The sequence below is a fragment of the Anomaloglossus baeobatrachus genome, chromosome 5 (genome assembly GCF_048569485.1).
Source record: "Anomaloglossus baeobatrachus isolate aAnoBae1 chromosome 5, aAnoBae1.hap1, whole genome shotgun sequence".
Classification (NCBI taxonomy): domain Eukaryota; kingdom Metazoa; phylum Chordata; class Amphibia; order Anura; family Aromobatidae; genus Anomaloglossus; species Anomaloglossus baeobatrachus.
Window position 1 is genome coordinate 443,600,671 of NC_134357.1, and position 22,184 is coordinate 443,622,854.

At 46.1% G+C, this 22,184-nt stretch overlaps 1 protein-coding gene across 1 annotated transcript in view; it reads right to left on the reverse strand.

Moving 5' to 3' along the window:
• Window positions 1–10,316, reverse strand: part of EEF1A2 (eukaryotic translation elongation factor 1 alpha 2) — a 50,409-nt gene extending 40,093 nt beyond the window's left edge. The window contains exons 1-2 of the mRNA XM_075350446.1: window positions 10,160–10,316; window positions 4,452–4,630 (exon numbers count right to left, since the gene is read on the reverse strand). Of these exons, the coding sequence (XP_075206561.1) occupies window positions 4,452–4,595 (144 nt within the window). The 5' untranslated portion in view covers window positions 4,596–4,630; window positions 10,160–10,316. The remainder of the gene's footprint in view (window positions 1–4,451; window positions 4,631–10,159) is intronic.
• Window positions 10,317–22,184: the final 11,868 nt, after the last annotated feature.

Below are 22,184 nucleotides of genomic sequence, written 5' to 3' on the forward strand. Positions count from 1 at the left end.
GGCACAATGGACAGTGAGGGCACAATGGACAGTGAGGGCACAATGGACAGTGAGGGCATGATGGACATTGAGGGCATGATGGAAAGTGAAGGCATGATGGACAGTGAGGGCATGATGGATAATGAGGGCATGATGGACAATGAGGGCATGATGGACAATGAGGACATGATGGACAGTGAGGGCATGATGGACAGTGAGGGCATGATGGACAGTGAGGTCATGATAAACAGTGAGATCATGATGGACAGTGAGGGCATGATGGATAGTGAGGGCATGATGGACAGTAAGGGCATGATCTACAGTGAGGGCATGATGGACAATGAGGGCATGATGGACAGTGAGGGCATGATCTACAGTGAGGGCATGATGGACAATGAGGGCATGATGGACAATGAGGGCATGATGGACAGTGAGGGCATGATGGACAGTGAGGTCATGATAAACAGTGAGGTCATGATAAACAGTGAGGGCATGATGGACAGTGAGGGCATGATGGACAGTGAGGGCATGATGGACAGTGAGGACATGATGGATAGTGAGGGCATGATGGAGAGTAAAAGCATGATGTACAGTGAGGGCATGATGGACAATGAGGGCATGATGGACAGTGAGGGCATGATCTACAGTGAGGGCATGATGGACAATGAGGGCATGATGGACAATGAGGGCATGATGGACAGTGAGGGCATGATGGACAGTGAGGTCATGATAAACAGTGATGTCATGATATACAGTGAGGGCATGATGGACAGTGAGGGCATGATGGACAGTGAGGACATGATGGATAGTGAGGGTATCATGGACAGTGAGGACATGATGGACAGTGACACCGCTGTCTCCGAACTCCAGCATGCACATTGATGAAGGTCTGAGGAATTAGGACCGAAACGTCTGTGCTCTGTTTACTTTGAAGGGATTTCAAAATAAAAAAATCACAGCTTTTGTTCAGCAATCTGAGTACAAACTCTCTCTCACATATGATTGACAGTGAGGGCACAATGGACAGTGAGGGCACAATGGACAGTGAGGGCACAATGGACAGTGAGGGCACAATGGACAGTAAGGGCATGATGGACAGTGAAGGCATGATGGACAGTGAGGGCATGATGGATAATGAGGGCATGATGGACAATGAGGGCATGATGGACAGTGAGGGCATGATGGACAGTGAGGGCATGATGGACAGTGAGGGCATGATGGACAGTGAGGGCATGATGGACAGTGAGGACATGGTGGATAATGAGGGCATGATGGACAATGAGGGCATGATGGACAGTGAGGGCATGATGGACAGTGAGGGCATGATGGACAGTGAGGGCATGATGGACAGTGAGATCATGATAAACAGTGAGGGCATGATGGACAGTGAGGGCATGATGGACAGTGAGGACATGATGGATAGTGAGGGTATCATGGACAGTGAGGACATGATGGACAGTGACACCGCTGTCTCCGAACTCCAGCATGCACATTGATGAAGGTCTGAGGAATTAGGACCGAAACGTCTGTGCTCTGTTTACTTTGAAGGGATTTCAAAATAAAAAAATCATAGCTTTTGTTCAGCAATCTGAGTACAAACTCTCTCTCACATATGATTGACAGTGAGGGCACAATGGACAGTGAGGGCACAATGGACAGTGAGGGCACAATGGACAGTGAGGGCATGATGGACAGTGAGGGCATGATGGACAGTGAAGGCATGATGGACAGTGAGGGCATGATGGATAATGAGGGCATGATGGACAATGAGGGCATGATGGACAGTGAGGGCATGATGGACAGTGAGGGCATGATGGACAGTGAGGGCATGATGGACAGTGAGATCATGATAAACAGTGAGGGCATGATGGACAGTGAGGGCATGATGGACAGTGAGGACATGATGGATAGAGAGGGTATCATGGACAGTGAGGACATGATGGACAGTGACACCGCTGTCTCCGAACTCCAGCATGCACATTGATGAAGGTCCGAGGAATTAGGACCGAAACGTCTGTGCTCTGTTTACTTTGTAAGGATTTCAAAATAAAAAATCACAGCTTTTGTTCAGCAATCTGAGTACAAACTCTCTCTCACATATGATTGACAGTGAGGGCACAATGGACAGTGAGGACACAATGGACAGTGAGGGCACGATGGACAGTGAGGCCACGATGGACAGTGAGGGCATGATGGACAGTGAAGGCATGATGGACAATGAGAGCATGATGGACAGTGAGGGCATGATGGACAATGAGGGCATGATGGACAATGAGGGCATGATGGACAGTGAGGGCATGATGGACAATGAGGGCATGATGGACAATGAGGGCATGATGGACAGTGAGGGCATGATGGACAATGAGGGCATGATGGACAGTGAGGGCATGATGGACAATGAGGGCATGATGGACAATGAGGGTATGATGGACAGTGAGGGTATGATGGACAGTGAGGACATGATGGACAGTGAGGACACTGAGGCCATGGCATTAGGTTTAGTTTTCCTCTCAACCCTCCTGCAGAACGTACTGGAATAAGATGCTTAATTAAACTGATGCTGGACTGTTCATTGTCTTTGGGTGGCAGCGAGTTAAGGTCAGCGATGGCTGTATGCCTGTTCTGATAGAGCGTCTCCATTTCCCAGCAGTGTGTTGCTGATAGGACAGCATGCCCTCTGCGTGAACACAGAAAATGGAGCCTGCCAGCTCAGATCAGCTATAATTAAACTCTGGCAGAGGTGGCGTTCTCTGCGGCCTCCACTCCTCAGCTGCTCCTGATCATCATCTCAGAGCTCCATCTCTACCGCACAAAGCTCCCAATGAGCTGTCACCATCTGGGTCTCAATGAAGGCTCTCGAAGGGCCGATGGCTGAGTCAGCCCCACACAAAACAGAGAATGAGAACATTCCAGCCCCCTCTGGATGCCCGCTGCTGTTCTGAGCAGGATTATAATGCCCTCTATTGGAATCTTGCGTCTTTCTCGGCTGGCAGAGTGACTAGGGGAGAGAATATAAAATCACTGAGTCATCCTCTTCTGTTACTTCTGTCTACTAGATGCTGATGCCTGATAGACAAATTAGTCTCGGTCGTAGTGCAGTGAAATGGATGCGGGGTCCAACCCCTGTGAGCCGCAGTCCATTCAGTACTTATCCGGACACATCTTGAATGCTCATCTTAAAGGGACTTTTTAAATAAAGGCCTCTATTTTATGTCAGTTATGAAATTTTTGGCAATCTAGTTATGTCAGTATCAGCGGTTGCCCCTTACCAAGTACCCATCCACCGCTCCCTGAAGGTACTAATGGAGAATCAATGAATACATGATGTCCTTCAAAATTTTTATATGGCCTTAAAAAGTCTCATAAACAACATTTATCACCTATCCAGAAGATATATGCAGGGGCCCATATACCATGATGCAAGCTATGGAGCCGCACAGGGGTCCATCAAGTAAGATGGCCCATTTCTACTCCCAAAGCTGGTGGAGTTGTACATTATAATGAGCTACTGGATTGCAAAGGGCCCATATATTGTTCTTGCACAGGGGCCTCTTCTGACCATGTCCACCCCTGGAAAAATGTATCATCATTGAGGGTCCGGCTGCTAAAACCCCCACAGATCCTGAGAATGAAGGGCTCAAAGTTTCCTCTATGAATGGACCAGGGTTGTCAACCATCCAGAAATGCCAGGATAGTCTGTAAAAATAGGATATTTTTTTTCCCTGTTCGTAATTTAATTTAAGGCATCAATAAGTTTTTTTGAAGCAGGAGAAACTTATCCATAGAATTTTAACTGGAATTATCATTTTACAGTTTACAGTAAACTTCACATCAGAATTATGGGTTGTAGACATATATCACTTATAAATCAGAAAAATGTATTATGATTTTCCAATGTGTTAGTAAAAAATAGTATATATCCATAATTTTTGATAAGCTGTCAATAAAAAAATAAAAATCAAGCTAGCGACCCTGGAAGGGACTGGTTGTGAGCATGTGCGACCACCACGGTTGTTGGAGCAGTGGTCACACAAATTCCCTACCATTCCATTCACGTAGGACATTTAGGATCCTCGTTCTCGTGCTCTGTGGGCATTTGAGAAGTTAGATCCCCACTGATGATACATTTATCATCTATTCTAGAGGTGACAACCTTTTCAATAGTATATTAGGATACTACATAAAGGGGAGACTACTGTCAAGTGTACAATACCAGGGACAATGGTGCCATGTTCTCCATAATTTGGGGTCTCCATCATGAGGGCCCAAGCCAGATATAATGTCATCACTGTGAACTACAGAACATAATAAGCCCCGCATCTTGGATACCAGGGCAAATGCCACCTATCCTCTAGTGACATTCACCTTCTCAGAACCTATCCTGGGACCCTGGTTAATGTCTAATCAGCCAAGGGCCTGCATCACAGAGAATCAATGACATTCTCTAAACCAAATTTCTCATACTCACTCACCTCAGCTGCCTCTTTCTCGAACTTCTCAATAGTCCTCTTGTCAATGCCGCCACATTTATAAATCAGGTGGCCAGTGGTGGTGGATTTGCCGGAATCCACATGGCCGATGACCACGATATTGATGTGAGTCTTCTCCTTCCCCATCCTCCTGGGGGTTATGCTCAGTAGCAGGTGAGGGTCTGCAGGAAAAATATACTGTACGTTATCATACATCCAATTCACATACAGCACTACCATACCAGCTGTGGAGTCACTAAAGGATGAGGCACAACAAGCCGCAAAACTGAGGCAGGCACCTAGACATCTTCATCTCTATAAACCTTTATACATTAAGAGGACATGTCACTAGAACAAGAGTGGCCAGTTTTTGCTCTTATTTTATTCCCGCTGTTTCCCTGATTATTTATATTCAATACTCACAAAAAGTTAGTGATATTTGACTTTTGGGTGAAATTTCAGGATGATCCTAAAATGCCCTGTAACCTTTTCAGGTGAACTGAATATGACCTTCTCTAATCTTCTGAAGACACATGTCCATCTGTTCAATATTTCAGTACTTTTTGCACAACTTACTGTTTCTCTAACAAGGAGCTTAATGGCAAAATTCACAACAGGTGTTTGAAATATGAATTGCCAAATAAATTTCAGGGTTCAATTAGAATTGGTACTAAACAGTTTGCCTAATGATAGTCTTCACGTTTTGACATTATGGGATCAAGACGACACCTGACAATTGATCAACAGCACCTTGCCATTGCGAGACTTCAAGCAGGATGTTCTCAGACCGAAGTTGCCATTGAGGCTAGAGTGTCACAGAGTGTCATCAGCAGCCTGCAACAGAGATACAAAGAGACTGGAAGAGTCTCAAACGTGTACATCCTTTGGTCACATCCTGCACTGATGACTGCTTCATTGTGAACTATGACCTTTGGAACCAGATGATTACAACTCCAGGCACATTTAAGGGAGATCACAGGCACCCAAGTGTCACATCGTACCATTCAAAACCATTTACATCAGCGTGGTCTGCGGACTAGGTGACTTGCAAGGCTACCTGACCACACCACTAGGCACAAGGGACCAGTGGGCCTCAGTGCTGTTCACAAATGAAAGTTGATTCATGCTGAGGAGAAATGATGGCCGCCAACAATGTGACGTCAAGGAAAGTGCCATGTTACCAGATAATCCTTTGGGGTGGTGGTGTTACAGTGTGGGCAGGTGTGTCTAGTCAGTACTGAACTGCCCTACTCTATGTGAATGGTACAGTGACAAGCCCATACTAACTGAATAGCATCATTAATCCAGTCATTGTGCCTCTGCATGAACAACACAGGCCTAATTTAATCTTCATGGATGACAATGCTTCAGCTCATCGAAGTTGCTTTATTAAGGAATGGCTGCTGGAGACTGGGGTACATCAAATGGTGTGGCCTACACTTTCTCCAGGCCTGAATCCCGTAGAAAACCTATGGGATCAGCTATGCTCCTGAACGTCAATGACTTGAGGTCCGCTCTACAAGAAGAGTGGGATGCCATGCCTCCGCAAACAATAACTCCACTAGTGAACAGCATGAGATGTTGTTATTAAGCTGTAATTGATGTTTAAGGCCACATGACAAGTTATTGAGACTAGAGATGAGCAAACCCGTTAAAGTTCAGGTTATCCGGGTTCAGCCGGACTTTATTTAAAGTTCAGTTCTGGACCCGATCTTGATCTAAACCACACTGGAATTTACTGATTTGGCAGTTTGGGTCTCCGTCTACATGCAGCCAGCCATGAACAGAACACTTTCGGGGAAGGCAAAGTGGGTTTTTTCCTTTGCTTTATTAAGGAATGGCTGCTGGAGACTGGGGAACCTCAAATGGTGTGGCCTACACTTTCTCCAGACCTGAATCCCGTAGAAAATCTATGGGATCAGCTATGCTCCTGAACGTCAATGACTTGACGTCCGCTCTACAAGAAGAGTGGGATGCCATGCCTCCGCAAACAATAACTCCACTAGTGAACAGCATGAGATGTTGTTATTAAGCTGTAATTGATGTTTAAGGCCACATGACAAGTTATTGAGACTAGAGATGAGCAAACCCGTTAAAGTTCAGGTTATCCGGGTTCAGCCGGACTTTATTTAAAGTTCAGTTCTGGACCCGATCTTGACCTAAACCACACTGGAATTCACTGATTTGGCAGTTTGGGTCTCCGTCTACATGCAGCCAGCCATGAACAGAACACTTTCGGGGAAGGCAAAGTGGATTTTTTCCTTTGTTTTTTATGCACACTACATCTGATAACTTGTTGTTACCTCGAATGAGAGCCATTCAGTCCTGTTTTTCCAGGATAACCTTGTATGCGGCTTGATTCATATGTCCTTTGCAAAGTTTAATCTGCCCAATTCCAGCCTTGCTGAAGCATCCCCAGGTGATCACCGATCCTCCACCAAATTTCACAGTGGGTACAAGACACTGTGTCTTGTACGCCTCTCCAGGTCTTCGTCTAACCATTAGACGACCAGGTGTTGGGCAAAGCTTAAAATTAGACTCATCAGAGAAGATTACCTTACTCTAGAAATTGGGCAGATTAAACTTTGCGAAGGACGTATGAATCAAGCTGCATACAAGGTTATCCTGGAAAAACAGTTGCTTCCTTCTGCTCAGGCAATGTTCCCCAACTCAGAGGACTGCTTTTTCCAGCAGGACAATGCACCATGCCACACAGCTAGGTCAATTAATGTGTGGATGAAGGACCACCACATCAAATCCCTGTCATGGCCAGCCCAATCTCCAGACCTGAAACTGATTGAAAACCTCTGGAATGTAATCAAGAAGAAGATGAATAGTCACAAGCCATCAAACAAAGAACTGCCAACATTTTTGTCCCAGGAGTGGCATAAGGTCACTCAAAAGCATTGTGAAAGACTGGTGGAAAGCATGCCAAGAGGCCCAAGACGCATGAAAGCTGTGATTAAAAATCATGGCTATTCCACAAAATATTGATTTCTGAATCTTCCTGAGGTAAAACATTAGTATTGTTGTTTCTAAATGATTATGAACTTGTTTTCTTTGCATTATTTGAGATCTGAAAGCAATGCATTGTTTTGTTATTATGATCATTTCTCACTGTGAGAAAATAAATACAAAATGTATTGCTGGGAAACTCGGAGACGTCGTCAGTAGTTTATAGAATAAAACAACAATTTACATTTTACTCAAAAATATACCTATAAAGAGAAAAATCAGAAAAACTGACAATTTTTGCCAGATACTTATGCAAAGCAGGCTAAAGACACCCCCCACATGATCCTGAGAGCCACGCCCCCTTGTAAAGATCATACTATTCAGGCGACAGAATAAGGCTCATATCTCTCCAACTATATGGCGGGTTTATTAAAATGAAGAAAAACAGAATACTCAGGGGAGCAGCAGGAATAAAATAGGAGCAATGACTGGCCACCACTTTTGATCTGGTGTATCTTGGTTTTATCTGGAAATGTGGGGTGACAATCACCGAGGCGGTTCCCATAATGGGGCGTTACTTTCCCAGACTGAGATAAGTAATAGTTAAATCAAAAACGTAAGAGAAGTGAATGACTGGAGAACTGAGAATTTTGGGGATTTCGTCCTTAGGGAGGTTGTGCTCGGAGATACACATATAGACTATTATCACTATTGCCTCTCCGCTGTGCCCTGGCATCAAATGGGCATCAATTGATTCCTGTGTTCCAGATCATTCAGTCCTCACCCAGATGAGAAACACAATACAAAGGACAGCCTGAAAGCAGATGGGTGCCAGGTAGGAGGAGGCGGGGAGGGTATATGTTACATCAGAGGGATCATCGGGGGACGATAATGAAGGACTTTTATATCCAAAGGGAGTCAATCTTTCCTCCTGTTTATGTGAATAGCAGAGCTGGATTTGTCATGTGCAGTACCATGTAAAACGAAAGAGTTTTGTGCAGTCCCATGTAATATAGCAGAGTTCTGTGTAGTCCCATGTTAAACAGAAAAGTTCTGTGCAGTCCCATGTAAAACAGCAGAATTATGTGCAGTCCCATGTAAAACAGCAGAATTCTTGCAGTCCCATGTTAAACAGAAAAGTTCTGTGCAGTCCCATTTAAAACAGCAGAATTATGTGCAGTCCCATGTAAAACAGCAGAATTCTTGCAGTCCCATGTTAAACAGAAAAGTTCTGTGCAGTCCCATGTAAAACAGCAGAGTTCTGTGCAGTCCCATGTAAAACAGCAGAGTTCTGTGCAGTCCCATGTACAACAGCAGAGTTCTGTGCAGTCCCATGTACAACAGCAGAGTTCTGAAACTTCTGCTGACAAACTCAGCTCTGATCTGTGCCACGTTTGCCCAGATACAAGTTATCAATAATCCACAGCAATTTAATGGTTAATAAAACATAGACCTTAATCATTGTTTCTGTTCTTTATTTATAGATACCAATCACATATGTAGCAGAGCAGGATTTGTCCCCTATTTTTTATATAGGGTAGTAGAACAATGAAGTAGAATGACCCGCAGTCCTATGTAAATCCATAGATATCGATCTGATTATGTTTGGAGGTGAATAACAAGCTCAGCTCTGCTGCATCTGCCATGGATTACAGTGATATCAATGTACAGATATGGATTAATAAAATGGATATAGGGGGGCTGAGTTTGTCATTGGACATAAATGACAATAGATCTGATCTGGTACATGTCATTTCACATAGGGCAGGATTGCGTGGCACCCAGGTCTGCTCCATCTGTGTGTACAGATGCTGTAGCCCTGGGTCCTCCCTCTTCTCTTCCAGCCTCTGATGGATTTTACATTGCGCCACAGATAAAATGTCTCTTTCTCAGAAATCCCACACCCTCCATCCAGGTCCAAAACATCAAAGACCCCCACAGCTGTCTGCCCCCACCTCTCCCACACACCCACAAATTAAAGGGGGGCTCCAAAGTGAAAGCGGGGTGTAGCTGATGGGGAAGCTAAGGGGTGGGCAACAGAAGGGGGCTACAGGAACTTATGATGGATACAGAAAAGGGGGCTGATAAGTGCGGGTCTCCCAGCATGGAAAGTTATTAAAGCCTTAATGAGTGGGGGGCTTCCAGGTAAGGGGCAAGATTTACAAGCAAAGAGGCAATAAGGGGGGCTCCTAAGTTTATGGGGGGAGCAAGCAATGGATAAGAGGCAGGGAGGGTGCAGGATTTACCAGCAAAGAGGCAATAAAGGGGGCTCCTAAGTTATAATGGGGGGAGAAGCAATGGATAAGGGGCAGGGGGCAGGATTTACCAGCAAAGAGGCAATAAAGGGGGGCTACTGAGTTATATGGGGGGACAATCAAAGGATAAGGGGCGGGGGACAGGATTTACCAGCAAAGAGACACTAAAGGGGGGCTACTGAGTTATATGGGGGACAAGCAAAGGATAAGGGGCGGGGGGCAGGATTTTCAAGCAAAGAGGCAATAAAGGGGGGCTCCTAAGTTATATGGGGGGGGGACAATCAAAGGATAAGGGGCGGGGGACAGGATTTACCAGCAAAGAGACACTAAAGGGGGGCTACTGAGTTATATGGGGGACAAGCAAAGGATAAGGGGCGGGGGGCAGGATTTGCAAGCAAAGAGGCAATAAAGGGGGGCTCCTAACTTGGGGGCCAAGCAGAGGATAAGGGTCGGCATACAGAAGAGTTGTGGGGGCTGCGGGCTGGAGTGGGGAGCTCTTACCTGTGGCTGAGCTCTCAGACAGCAGGGGCTGCCGGCTCCAGAGCAGCCGGTTTTATTTCTCCGGGAGGGGGTCCACCTATTGACGGCCCCAGCGCAATGCAGTTACCCCTGCACCACAGCAATGCGGTACCGGGGACGATGGGGAGAGGAGGAGTGAGGGAGGGAGGGGGAGAGGAGTGAGCAGGAGAGGAGGGGGCACAGCAAAAGCTAGGGAGGAGGAGGATGACATAATGGGGGACAGGCTGGCTGGGTGGGGGGCCTCCTTAATATTGGTGAATGAAGGGGGCAGAGTGGGCTGCGGATGCCCCCTGTGACCAGCCTCTCGGTTGGCTGCTCTGCTGTTTCTAGGGCAGCTACGATCATATGACATTGCTGCCTGTGTGTTATAAACAACAGTGCCACTATGTGCAATGCCAGCTGCTGCCAGTCCGGGGCATCCCACGGGCGGATACACATGCAGACATAACGTATAGTGACGGGGATGGCAGGGAACAGACTGAGGTCAGGGGGGGGCACCGCATGTAGTCACACTGGAGACCGGTGCATGAGGGGCCAGAATGTATCATGTGGGGTCATCATTGTATGTACAGCAGTGAAGGCTGGGACGTCACGTGGGGGAATGTAAGGAGAAGTGGATGATGACATAAGAGCTAACAACCAACATCTAACCTGCAGGTCACATGGAGAGATGGGTCAGAAACTGGATAATGTGTCTAAGTGAGGGGATAATCACTATTATAATACTGCCCCCATGTACAGGAATATAACTACTATAATACTGCCCCCATGTACAGGAATATAACTACTATAATACTACTCCCTATGTACAAGAATATAACTACTGTACTACTGCCCCTATGTACAAGAATATAACTACTATAATACTGCCCCTATGTACAAGAATATAACTACTATAATACTGCCCCCTATGTATAAGAATATAACTACTATAATACTGCCCCTATGTACAGGAAAATATCTACTATAATACTTCCCCTATGTGCAGGACTATAACTACTATAATACTGCCCCCTATTTACAAAAATATTACTACTATGATACTGCCCCTTATATGCAGGAATATATGTACTATAATACTGAGACATATGTAGAGGAATATACTATAATACTACCCCCTATGTATAAGAATATAACTACTATAATAATGCCCCTATGTTCAAGATTATAACTAAAATACAGCCCACTATGTACACAAATATAACTACTATTATACTGTTCCTATGTAGTACAATATAACTGCTATAATGCTGCCCCTATGTACAAGAATATACCTACTATAACACTGCTCCTATGTAGAAGAGTGTACTATAACACTACACAATGTACAAGAATATAACTACTATAATACTGCACCTATGTACAAGAATATAACTCCTATAATACTGCTCCTATGTACAATAATATAACTACTATAATACTGCCCCTATGTAGTACAATATAACTGCTATAATACTGCCCCTATGTACAAGAATATACCTACAATAACACTGCTCCTATGTAGAAGAGCATACTATAATACTGCCCAATATACAAGAATATAATTACTATAATTCTGCCCCCATGTACAAGAATATAACTACTATCATACTGCCCTTATGAAAAAAAATATAACTACTATAATACTACCCTTATGAACAAAAACATAACTACTATAATACTGCTCCTATGTACAAGAATATAACTACTATAATACTGCCCCCTATGTATAAGAAAATAACTACTATAATACTGCCCCTATACACAAGAATATAACTACTATAATACTGCCCCCTATGTACAAGAATATAACTACTATAATACTGCCCCATGTACAAGAATATAACTACTATATTACTGCTTCTAGGTACAAGAATATAACTACTATAATACTGCCCCTATGTACAAGAACATAACTACTATAATACTGCCCCCTATGTACAAGAATATAACTACTATAATACTGCCCCTATGTACAAGAATATAACTACTATAATACTGCTCCGATGTACAAGAATATAAGTACTATAATACTGCCCCCTATGTATAAGAATATAACTACTATAATACTGCCCTCTATGTACAAGAATATAACTACTATAATTCTGCTCCTATGTACAAGAACATAACTACTATAATACTGCCCAATGTACAAGAATATAACTACTATAATACTGCCCCCTATGTATAAGAATATAACTACTATAATACTGCTCCTATGTACAAGAATATAACTACTATAATACTGCCCTCTATGTACAAGAATATAACTACTATAATACTGCCCCTATGTACAAGAATATAACTACTATAATACTGCTCCTATATACAAGACTATAACTACTGTACTACTGCCCCTTTGTACAAGAATATAATTACTATAATACTGCCCCCTATGTATAAGAATATAACTACTATAATACTGCCCTCTATGTATAAGAATATAACTACTATAATACTGCCCCTTATGTACAAGAATATAACTACTATAATACTGCCCCCTATGTACAAGAATATAACTACTATAATACTGCCTAATGTACAAGAAAATAACTGCTATAATACTGTTCCATATAGAAGTATGTAATACATCCACAATGAATTCCCTTCCCCAGTGTGTTGCTGTATATAACTTTTCTTTCTGGCTTCAGGACCCTGGACAGTGCCCCCTCATCTACTGTATATACATTTCTCCTGATTGTTATTTTTGTGTCGTTGCCACAGACATGAGTTGGGCTCTTTAAGAAGTAATATTACCATCACTTACTTCACATCCCTGACAAACGCTGGTATCCCCATCTGCTGCGTTACTAACAATCAGTGCTGCTGTATGATGCTGTGATGGGGAATTCGGCTTTGTTTCCTCCCAATATTTCCTGTTAGAGCAAATGAAAAGTTGTTTTGTAATCTTTGGGATCTAAAGCATATTTTTATAGAATGTATGAGGTCCCAAAGGAGGAAACGATATATACCGATATATATCCTCATGGTAAACTTTCCATGACAGTGGCCCTCTTATATTTATTTATTGCTGTGATTGCATCCAGTCCAGACAATTATTTCTGAGCTAACCACATCAGTAGGATAAGTATCTCTGTCCTGATAGCTGCCCACAATGGATCAGTGGAGGCGAAATGGGAAATGGTTTTTAGTCTGGACTCCTGCTGTTTACTATACATACTAGAACCAATTGTAACAAAATCTCAGCTGTTAGAAGTAGTAGGTCTGTATGGAAAGTGCTTACCCTCTGGATGGAAATGCAAACGTTCCCACTTACTCATTATTAGCCAGTAAACTTACAGGGATTGCTTGCCAATCATGGTAATGCCATAGCCATCTTGGCATTACTGTGATTGGTCGGCCGCATAGCGTCATAAGGTCCAAGGCTGCCACCAGGGACTCAAGGGTCCGATACTGGCAACATTTTCGGGCTCTCTTGAGACTCCACCCCTCAAACTTTCCACTGTCCCACCGCTCACTCATGAAAAAAACTCCACTTCTGCACCACATCCTCACTAATCACACATTAAAGGGTACTTTACACTCTGCGATCTCACTAGCGATCCTGCCCCCGTCGGTTGTGTGACACGGGCAAATCGCTGCCCGTGGCACACAACCTTGCTTACACCCGTCACACGCACTTACCTGCCCTGCGACGTCGCTCTGGCCGGCGACCAGCCTCCTTTCTATGGGGGCGGTTCGTGCGGCGTCACAGCGACGTCACACGGCAGCCATCCAATAGAAGCGGAGGGGCGGAGATGAGCGGGACGTAACATCCCGCCCACCTCCTTCCTTCCGCATTGCCGGTGGACGCAGGTAAAGAGATATTCGTCGCTCCTGCGGTGTCACATACAGCGATGTGTGGTGCCGCAGAAACGAGGAACAACATCGCTAATAAGCAGAGAACGATTTTTAGTTTCAGGACGACCTCTCCGTGGCAAACGATTTTGACCACTTTTGCAATCGTTTAAGGTCGCTCGTACTTGTCACACACTGCGATATCGTTAATGACACCGGATGTGCGTCACAAACACCGTGACCCCAACGATAATTCACTAACGATATCGTAGCATGTAAAGTACCCTTAACAGTTCCCATCGAATAGCATAACACATATATAGCCATCAGATTTTGTTTGCCAAAAGATTTTTTTACACCTGCCACCACAACAAGGTAGACTCTTTTGATTCGGCCCTACTCTACTGTTACCTATTAAAAGTTAATCCAATACTCTTTTTAGGTATATTTTTATTTATTTTTCTTAAGTGAATGTGTCACATTCATGTTTTTAAAATGACAAATAATATCACATACAAGGGACAAATTGCATCAATGGCCCGACCACATATTACCACCACATAGTGACCGAATAATGCCACATAAAAGAGACAAAAACCACCACACCATGGCCAGACCATATATTACCACCACATAGTGACTGAATAATACCACATACAAGGGACAAATACCACCACACCATGACCAGACCAAATATTACCACCAGATAGTGATGAAATACAAACAATACTGATCATTAATAAAAAAACACAATACTAATATTACCATAAACGCCATTATACACAGGATCTTTGAACATAATATACAGTGTATAGTGTAAGTGTACAGGTAATACAGTGACTCACCAGTGACACTATACACTAGAGCTTTGTATATAGTGTATAGTGTACAGGCAATACAGTCATCACCACTGACATTTTACACTGTGTATATTGTAATACAATGACTTTCCAGTGATGCCTCTAGTTGAAGTCATTCATCTTCGTTTTTCTTCTTCATCATCCAGCGCAGACCGCCATCACTTCTTCTAGCCAGGTACATGTGTCTGCAGAAAATAACACACGGTTACTAATAGCTGATCGATTCCAGAGCACATTCCCCACTTTTTCCCTGACTTCTCCACTAGTCCAGAGGAAGAAAAATAGCGACATAGTGTCGCCCTGCACAGTTACAAGACATCCCCCCTCATTGAAAACAGTATCCTTAAAAATAAAATGCATCACAACAATAATAATATTCCATAACTAGCCTCTACAGTAATAATGCCCCAAATCCTGGCCACATGTCTCTCCATCCTGGTCTCATGTCTTTCCATCCTGGCCCCATGTCTCTCCATCCTGGACCCATACGTCTCCATCCTGGCCCCATGTCTCTCCATTCTGGCACCATGTTCTCCATCCTAGCTCCATGTCTCTCCATCCTGGCTCCATGTCTCCCCATCCTGGCCCCATGTCTCCCCATCCTGGTCCCATGTCTCCCCATCCTGGCCCATTGTCTCCCCATCCTGGCCCCATGTCTCCCCATCCTGGCCCCATGTCTCCCCATCCTGGCCCCATGTCTCCTCATCCTAGCCCCATGTGTATCAATTCTGGCCTCATGTCTCTCAATCCTGGCCCCATGTCTCCCCATCCTGGCCCCATGTCTCCCCATCCAGGCTCCATGTGAATCCATCCTAGCCCCATGTCTCTCCATCCAGGCCCCATGTGTATCCATCCTGGCTGAAAGTCTCACCATCCTGGCCCCATGTGTCTCCATTCAGGCCCCATGTCTCTCCATCCAGGCCCCATGTTTCTCCATCCTCACCCCATGTCTCTCCATCCTCACCCCATGTCTCTCCATCCTGGCCCCATTTCTCTCCATCCTGGCTCCATGTCTCTCCATCCAGGGCCCATGTGTTTCCATACTGGCCCCATGTGTCTCCATCCTGGCCCCATGTGTCTCCATCCAGGCCCCATGTCTCCCCATCCTGGACCCATGTCTCCCCATCCTGGCCCCATGTCTCCCCTTCCTGGCCCCATGTCTCTCCATCCAGGCGCCCCATGTCTCACCATCCTGGTCCCATGTCTCCCCATCCTGGCCCCATGCCTCTCCATCGTGGCATCATGTCTCTCCATCCTGGCCCCATGTGTATCAATCCTGGCCTCATGTCTCTCCATCCTGGCCCCATGTGTATCAATCCTGGCCTCATGTTTCTCCATCCTGACCCCATGTGTATCAATCCTGGCCTCATGTCTCTCCATCCTGGCCCTATGTCTCTCCATCCAGGCCCCATGTCTCTTCATCCTGGCCCCATGTCTCTCCATCCTGGCCCCCTGTCTCCTGTCTCTCCATCCAGGCTCCATGTGAATCCATCCTGGCCCCATGTCTCTCCATCCAGGCCCCATGTGTATCAATCCTGGCCTCATGCCTCCATCCTGGCCCCATGTGTATCAATCCTGGCCTCATGTCTCTCCATCCTGGCCCCATGTCTCTCCATCCAGGCCCCATGTCTCTTCATCCTGGTCCCATGTCTCTCCATCCTGGCCCCATGTCTCTCCATCCAGGCTCCATGTGAATCCATCCTGGCCCCATGTCTCTCCATCCAGGCCCCATGTGTATCCATCCTGGCTGAATGTCTCTCCATCCAGGCCCCATGTGTATCCATCCAGGCCCCATGTCTCTCCATCCTGGCTTCATGTCTCTCCATCCTGGCCGCATGTTTCGCCATCCAGGCCCCATGTGTATCTATCCTGGCTGAATGTTTCTCCACCCTGGCCCCATGTGTCTCCATCCTGGCTAAATGTCTCTCCATCCTGGTCCCTACAGTGAGTACGGAAAGTATTCAGACCCCTTTAAATTTTTCACTCTTTGTTTCATTGCAGCTATTTGGTAAATTCAAAAAAGTTCATTTTTTTCTCAGCAATGTACACTCTGCACCCCATCTTAAAAGAAATGTAGACATTTTTAAAAATTCTTTTTCAGACCCTTTGCTCAGTAATGAGTAGAAGCACCCTTTTGAGCTAGTACAGCCATGAGTCTTCTTGGGAACAAGTTTTTCACATCTGGATTTCGGGATCCTTTGCCATTCTTCCTTGCAGATCCTCTCCAGTTCCGTCAGGTTGGAAGGTGAACATTGGTGGACAGACATTTTCAGGTCTCTCCCTAGATGCTCAATTGGGTTTAGGTCTGGGCTCTGGGTGGGCCTGTCATTTATGGTCACAGAGTTGTTCTGAAGCCACTCCTTTGTTATTTTAGCTGTGTGCTTAGGGTCATTGTCTTGTTGGAAGATAAACCTTCGACCAAGTCTGAGGTCCAGAGCACTCTGGAAGAGGTTTTCTTCCAAGATATCTCTGTACTTGGCTGCATTCATCTTTCTTTCAGTTGCAACCAGTCGTCCTGTCCCTGCAGCTGCATGTTTCACTGTTGGGATTGCATTGGGCAGGTGATGAGCAGTGCCTGGTTTTCTCCACATATACTGCTTTGAATTATCACCAAAAAGTTCTATCTTCATCTCATCAGACCAGAGAATCTTATTTCTCATAGTCTGGGAGTCCTTCATGTGTTTTTTTGCAAACTCTTTGCAGGCTTTCATATGTCTTGCACTGAAGAGAGGCTTCCGTCTGGCCACTCTGCCATAAAGGCCCAACTGGTGGAGGGCTGCATTGATAATTGACTTTGTGCAACTTTCTCCCATCTCCCTACTGCATCTCTGGAGCTCAGCCACAGTGATCTTGGGGTTCTTCTTTACCTCTCTTACCGAGGCTCTTCTCTCACGATTCCTCAGTTCGGCTGGACGGCCAGGTCTAGGAAGAGGTCTGATGGTCCCAAACTTTTTCCATTTAAGGATTATGGATGTCACTGTGCTTTTAGAAACCTTGAGTACTGCAGCAATTCTTTTGTAACCTTGGCCAGATCTGTGCCTTACCACAATTCTGACTCTGAGCTCCTTGGGCAGTTCCTTTGACCTCATGATTCTCATTTGGTCTGACATGCACTGTGAGCTGTGAGGTCTTATATAGAGAGGTGTGCGTCTTTCCAAATCAAGTCCTATCAATTTACACAGCTGGACTTCACTGAAGGAGTAGAACCATCTCAAGGAGGATCACAAGGAAATGGACAGCATGTGACTTAAATATGAGTGTCTGAGCAAATTGTCTGAATAATTATGACCATGTGATATTTCAGTTTTTCTTGTTTAAAAAATTGGCAAAAATGTCTACATTTCTGTTTTTTTCTGTCTAGATGGGGTGCAGAGTGTACATTAATGAGAAAAAGAATGAACTTTTTTGAATTTGCCAAATGGCTGCAATGAAACAGAGTGAAAAATTTAAAGGGATCTGAATACTTTCCGTACCCACTGTATATATCTGTTCTCCATATTGTGACTTTTCAGTACAAGCAAATAAAAAAAAGTTTCTTCTTACCTGACCACGGTTCATCGATGTCCTCTTCCTATTTGATCTATGCAGCGTGAACACGTCGGTGCATGGCAGTGACGTCATATTCTGGCAACGTGCACACCGACTTCAGCTGCCGGCCTCTGATTGTCTTGCCACTGTTAACTATTGCCGTGGAGGAATGTATTTTAACTGATTGTGTTTCCGATTACACATGTTCAGTTATATACTGAAACTGCTGAATTCTTCCCCTGGTGCACAGTGAGCAAAAGCAAAAGGAGGGGAGCCGGACTGGGTGAGACACACTAGTGAGGGCAGTAATGCCATGATGACAGCCCTGATCAGGTCTATATAAGACCCAGAGACGCCATGTTTGCCACACTACCAGGAAATATTGTAGAGCTTAGGGAGAGATGCTACTGCAGAAGGGACAGTTATATAGTGACAGTAGCTGCTGGATCAGTGGTAAACAAACTGTCCTTTTCAGGGCTAAATGAAAGCTATTCCATTCTCTAATAATACCATTCTTATTCTGCATGTAGTGTAGGGTGAGCTTCTGGAGAAGGGTTAGTGTGTTAGAGGCATGTAGGCAGAGATTCTAGAATAACAGACCTTGCTGGTGCTACCTAAAAAAATCTATTCTATTATCTAATAATGCTAATCTTAGCTGCATATAGTGTAGGACAAGCTGGTGGAGAAGGGATAGTGATTAGAGGCCAGTAGGAAGGGATTGTAGCCTTACAGACTGGGCTGCTGCTACCTAAAAAATCTATTTTATTCTCTACTAATACCACTCTTAAGCCTGCTTTACACAAGTCGATCTATCGTGCGATAGCACGAGCGATCGTACCCGCCCCCGTCATTTTTGGGTCACGGGCAAATCGCTGCCCGTGGCGCACAAACTCGTTTAACCCCCGTCACACGGACTTACCTTCCGGACGACCTCGCTCTGGGCGACGAACGTCCACTTCCTGAAGTGGGAGGGATGTTCGGCGTCACAGCGACGTCACACGGCAGCTGGCTAAAAGGGGTGGAGATGAGCGGGATGTAAACATCCCGCCCACCTCCTTCCTTCCACATAGCCGGCGGGTGCCGCGGGACGCAGCTAAGCTGTGTTCATCGTTCCCGTGGTGTCACACGGAGCAACGTGTGATGCCACGGAAACGATGAACAACCGGCGCCATTTTAAACAATTTTATGAAACCTAGCGACGAGTACACGACTCACAATTTGTGAGCGATACTGCGTCGCTAGGAGGTGTCACACGAGATGACATCGTGTACGATGCCAGATGTGCGTCACGAAAACCGTGACCTCGACGATGCATCGCACGATAGCCAGTCTCGTGTAAAGCACCCTTTAGCTGCGTTCAGCGTATGGCAAGCTGCTAGAGAAGTGTTAATTCCACTTTACACACAGAGATAAATCTTTGGCAGATCTGTGGTTGCAGTGAAATCATGGACATATTGTTCCATTTGTACACAGCCACAAACCTGGCACTGATTGTCCACAATTTCACTGCAACCACAGATCTGCCGCAGATTTATCTCTGTGTGTAAAGTGGCCTTTAGTGTATTTAGAGGCCTGTATGCAGGGATTCTGGCCTTACAGACCTTGCTGCAATTACCTAAGAAATGAATTCTATTATCTAATAATACCACTTTTAGTTGTGTTTAGTGTAGGGCAAGCTGTTGGAGAAGGGTTAGTGTATTAAGGCTGCTTTACACACTGCGATATCGTTACCGATATCGCTAGCGTGCGTACCCGCCCCCATCGGTTGTGCGTCACGGGCAAATCGCTGCCCGTGATGCACAACCGCGTTAGCGATGTCGTTGCGTGTAAAGCGGCCTTTATAGGCCTGAAAGCAGGAATTCTAGCCTTAGCGACCTTGCTGGTGCTACCTAAAAATCTATTCTATTATCTAATAATACTGCTCTGCGCTGCATTTAGTGTAGGGCAAGCTGCTGGAGAAGCATAAGGCCGGCGTCACATGGTACAATCTATCGTGCGATCGAACAAGCGATCGCACCCGCCCCCGTCATTTGTGCATCACGGGCACATAGTTGCCCGTGGCGCACAAAGTCGTTAACCCCCGTTCCACATACTTACCTCCCGAACAACCTCGCTGTGGGCGACGAACAGCCTCTTCCTGAAGGGGGAGGGATGTTCGACGTCACAGCGACGTCACACAGCGGCCGCCCAATAGAAGTGGAGGGGCGGAGATGAGCGGGACAAAACATCCCGCCCACCTCCTTCCGCATTGCCGGCGGGACGAAGGTAAGCTGCAGTTCGTCATTCCCGAGGTGTCACACGGAGCGATGTGTGCTGCCTCGGGACGATGAACAACCAGAGCACAGAAGGCGGACCGACATCTTTAAAATGAACGACGTGTCAACGAGCAACGATAAGGTGAGTATTTTTGCTCGTTAACAGTCGTTCGGAGGTGTCACACAGTACGATATCTCTAACGATGCTGGATGTGCGTCACAGAATCCGTGACCCCGACAACATATCGCCCGATATATCGTACCGTGTGACGCCGCCCTTAGTGTATTAGAGGCCTGTAAGCAGGGACTCTATCCCTACAGACCTTGGTGCTGTACCCTAAAGCCAAAAGTCTTTCAGGTCTACTTGTATTATTTTCCTAATTAATTCCTAATTAGCTGCATTCAGTGTAGAGATGGCTGCTGGAGGAGGGATAGTTTTGGATCAGAGGCATATAGTCAGGGTACATAGCTTTATAGTCCTTGTATAGGTATACTGCTGCTGCATCCTAACTTCGTTTGTCAGGGCATGGGTGATGTTAAGGGAGAAGTGAAGGTGTAAGGCGGGAACTGTACCCTGGGAAATACTGTATATTGGGGGCTGGGGACTGAGTACCGCAGGACAGCCGCCGCCATTGTACCGCCCCGCGGGCTCGGCTGCGACCGCCGAGCCGCTCGGATCCCTGCTCGCACTACGGGTGGTGGCTCGAGCCTGTCACGAACCCGGGGGGTCACGTCGCTCTGCAAGGGAGTTGGCGCTACATGCAGGGATTTGGGTGTTTGGTTTGAAATGATAGTTTGTGACGCCACCCACGGGTTGTAGTGATTGTAGACACCACCACTGCGGTGAAGGTGTGGGGACCCCCGGGAGTGGTGTAGTAGCGCGGCTAGGTGTTGACCCCTTCGTGGGTAGGGGATGTTGGTCCCGGGGTCCGGCGGGCCGGGGCCCGGGTGCAGCGTATAGTGTTGCTGTGCAGCGCGGCGCAGTGCCTGATGGCACTGGTGTACTCACTCTGACACAAGACACTGGAGTCACTGGTAAACCAAACGGAGTGATGAACGGGGCCCGCAGCCGGCTGCAGCTTTTCCCAGATTAGGTTGGTGGTGTCTGCCTTTCTCCTGCACCTCAGTGTGTGAATCTTGACTCCTGTGCTTAGACACCGGTAGTCCACTCCCCGACGTGTATCTGTCGTACGAGCCCGTTTGCCCGCAGATGCTGGCCCTTTGGATCTCTTGACCTTGGCGGTGGCACTTATCCGGAATGGTTGGGCTGTTGCCTTCAATCGGGACTTAGTTGGGAATGAACCCCTGAGGTCCAGACCGCAATCAGTTAATTTGACTATATTGGTGGCTTCTAGCCTAGTTCGGGCTCTAAGTACCCTGCCTGGTGCTCCGGTATCCAGTTGGCTCCCCGGTTCTGTTCCGGCGGGCCACTACCCTGTCCCGGTCCCTTACGGTTCCACCGGTCGTTTTCCCGGTCTCCTGCAGGCGGCTACTCTCCTTGCCAGTGGCGACTGGGCTACGACTCAGCCACCTGGTAGTCTCTGGGCAGCCTGGACACAGGACTCCCCGTGCACTTGTCTGCTCTAT